Source organism: Amblyomma maculatum, chromosome 1 (assembly GCF_055883805.1).
Source record: "Amblyomma maculatum isolate TAMU_Amacu chromosome 1, ASM5588380v1, whole genome shotgun sequence".
NCBI classification, from domain to species: domain Eukaryota; kingdom Metazoa; phylum Arthropoda; class Arachnida; order Ixodida; family Ixodidae; genus Amblyomma; species Amblyomma maculatum.
Window position 1 is genome coordinate 413,860,988 of NC_139344.1, and position 3,012 is coordinate 413,863,999.

A 3,012-nucleotide genomic window follows, 5' to 3' on the forward strand; every position below is an offset into this window, starting at 1 on the left:
TTACTGCTACTACCATTGCAGTGAACTCAGGAGTTGGCTCTGAACAGGTGTTCTTAGAAGTGCTCCAGATATTGTTATTGTTCTCGGTGAGTTGCAAGGGTGGATTAGCGAGGGTATCAATTCAGGCACGCAATTATGGTCGTAAATATAAGAATACCTCATCACTGAAATCTACTGAGCTCCAAAAGACCAGAAACATGCTCTTAACTGTATTAAGGGTTATTACCGCTCTATAGGTACACTAATTTGTCTCACAGACACACGATTTGTGAAATAGACCAATATTTTATTCGACCCAACTATTTCGAGCTTCAAAGGTGATTATACCTAAATGAAATATGAATAAATAGTTGCTAGTCATACTGACATCCCAAGGAAAGGTGCAACTAAGACATGCCGTTTTTCTTAGGTAACTACTATATTTAATAGGTTTCCGGTGAGCGCACCTCTCTTGTGAACTGCGTAGGAATGTACTTTTTAGTTTATTTTTTTAAGCGAGGAGAGAAACGCGTTGTTTACAATTACGGGTGACATTTTTTGCAGCGTTTCCACGGAGCCGCAGGGACAAACTCCTAGCAGCGTTTACCAGTCCGGTCTACATGGGTTGCCGGTCTCAGAAAAAAACAGGTGATTATGCACGGCCCCGCGTCTGGTGATGAACACGTTCAGATGCAGGTTATGTTCACGACAGCGTGCTAAAAGATACTGCAAGTGGCAGTCGTGTTCTTCTTTAGTCTTGCCTCATAAGAGGATGTCATCCATTACCACTGCGACATTTGGCAAACCTTCTAGCACGCGATGCATTGCTGCTTGAAACACTTCCGGGGCTGAGGCAATTCCAAAAGGCATGCACAGAAAGCGATAGCGTCCGTAAGGTGTGCTCATTGTGCAGAGCTTGGAGCTTGCATCAGCTAGACAGCTTGGCTCCGGCAAGGTTAGGCACTACATCTTCAAGAGTCGGCATGGGGTAATGCTCCCATAGCAAAGCTTTGTTGAGTGCTGTGGGATCCAGGCAGATGCGTACTTTTTCTTTCTTAACTGCAGTGACCTTGTGACTAGATCATTCTGTAGGCTCATTTACCTTGGATATGACGCCTTGTTCCATGAGCTGGAGCTCTTCCTTGACTTTTTCTTGGAGGGCCACTGGAACTCTCCTCGCCGGGACGACCACTCCCACAGCTTCGGGCTTTAACTTCATCGTGTACCCAACGCCTTTTAACTGTCCCAGTCCACTGAAAACATCTGTAAACGATTGCGCTGCTGGGTAGAACTGGTCGACATGAACAGTTTCTATGCGAAAAATAAACTCAAGGCGTTCAGCTACTGAGCCACTGAGAGTCACGGGCACATTTTGGTCAACCACGAAAAACTTCTCTTCGTGAACTTTGTTGTTAGCGCGCAAATGCAGCGGAATTTTTGTTTTGGCCAGCGTTTTGTGGCCGAAGAACGGAGTTAACGTTGCGTGAAATACTTGGTGAGGCTTGTTCGGCAGCTTGCAGACATCCTTACTCGATATTACACAGCATTTCGCTCCTGTGTCCAGCTTGCATGTGAATGGGCGTGCTTCAATGTAAACTGTCGCGCTCCAATGGTCTGAGGCCACAGCGCCGACGGTCAAAGTTTGTAAAATGAAATCACCGTCATCCGCGCCTTGCAGTTCGCGCAGTTGCTTTTTCGAACCTGTGTTATGACGGGGCGCAGATGCTTTGCATGCTTGGGCGAAGTGATCACGCCCACCGCACTTTGTGCAGACCTTCCCTTGGGCCGGGCATGTTACTCCACAATGAGTACGTGAAATAACCACAACGACTACAAGGTCGCTTTCGCAGGCCGACTGCATGGACTACTGCGTCACCTTGTTTCGGTGCCTTCGCTGATTTCCTTATATTGTTCCTTTTCTTGCTCTTGGGCTCGGCATATTGCGACTGTCTTCTCATACGACGGGTTTTCGGCTACAAGCTTTTGCTGCAAACCCTTGTCCTGCACTCCCAGGATAATGCAGCTGCGGAGCAAGCGGTCTTCCAAGTCTCCGAACTCGCAGTTCTTTGCTAGCACCCTAAGGTCTGTCGGCCAGTCGTTAAAAGGTTCCCCTTGCTTTTGGTCTCTCGATCCGAAGCGGAACTCATGAAATGTCAAATTCGTCGATGATTTGTAGAATTCCTCAAACTTTTTAAGCAAAATGTCGACGCTGTTCTTGTCCTCTTCGTTGTCGAATTTGAAAGTGCTATAAGTTTTCCTTCCGTCTTCTCCGATTGCTACAAGTAACGTTGCTGCTTTCACTTCGTTAGGCTGTTTCCTTAACTGGGTGGCCATACAAAATAGCATGAACTCACTTTTCCATGTTTTCCATGCAGTCCATGCGTCTTCCGAGGCATCCAATGGTTTCGGGGTGCGTCGATGGGGCGGACATAGTGAATGGGCACCGCTGCCACCATGTGCACGGCCCCGCGTCGGGTGATGAACAACTTTTATTCCCGATAAGAAGGCGTATATATATAGTGTGCTGACGTATTGGGTCATGCGCAGATTAGGTTAGAGCGAGTGACGTCAGCCTTACTCAGATCTGCTACAGTGATCATCTTAACTAACGATCACGAATAAAACGAAGAAATGTTTTAAATTGCAGGAGATTCTCAAGGAACTTGTATTGCTGAGGCAACGCTTCAAGATAACAAGCAGAATTAATCAGGTGGCATAGCAGTAGGTCGTGCGTGCTTGGAATATGTCTCGCTCGTTACTTGCAGTTACCTTCACGAACTCTGAATGGTTAGTAAGAACATAATTTGGAGCATATTTGTGAGTGCAAGTTTGTTTCTCAAACTATACTAATATGGATTGACAATAGGCACCCTAAATGATATTTTGTACATTTTGGCTCGGGGGCATATACCGGAGGTACTGCAGTACACGTTCGCAAGGCGGCAGTTTTTGCTTCATATTTTCTGCCAAAACTGCATAACTGAGACAATGGCCAGAAGGCAAAATGACAAGCTCTTTATTAATGGTATAGTT

General features: G+C 46.2%; 1 protein-coding gene and 1 pseudogene across 1 annotated transcript in view; one reads left to right on the forward strand and one right to left on the reverse strand.

Annotated features, from left to right (window-relative positions):
* LOC146208970 (uncharacterized) overlaps positions 1 to 631 on the forward strand; it is an 8,456-nt gene extending 7,825 nt beyond the window's left edge. The window contains exon 3 of the mRNA XM_084579653.1: positions 544 to 631. Coding sequence (XP_084435779.1) covers positions 544 to 631 — 88 coding nt within the window. The remainder of the gene's footprint in view (positions 1 to 543) is intronic.
* A 429-nt stretch (positions 632 to 1,060) lies between these two features.
* LOC146208971 (uncharacterized) lies at positions 1,061 to 2,313 on the reverse strand (annotated as a pseudogene).
* Positions 2,314 to 3,012: the final 699 nt, after the last annotated feature.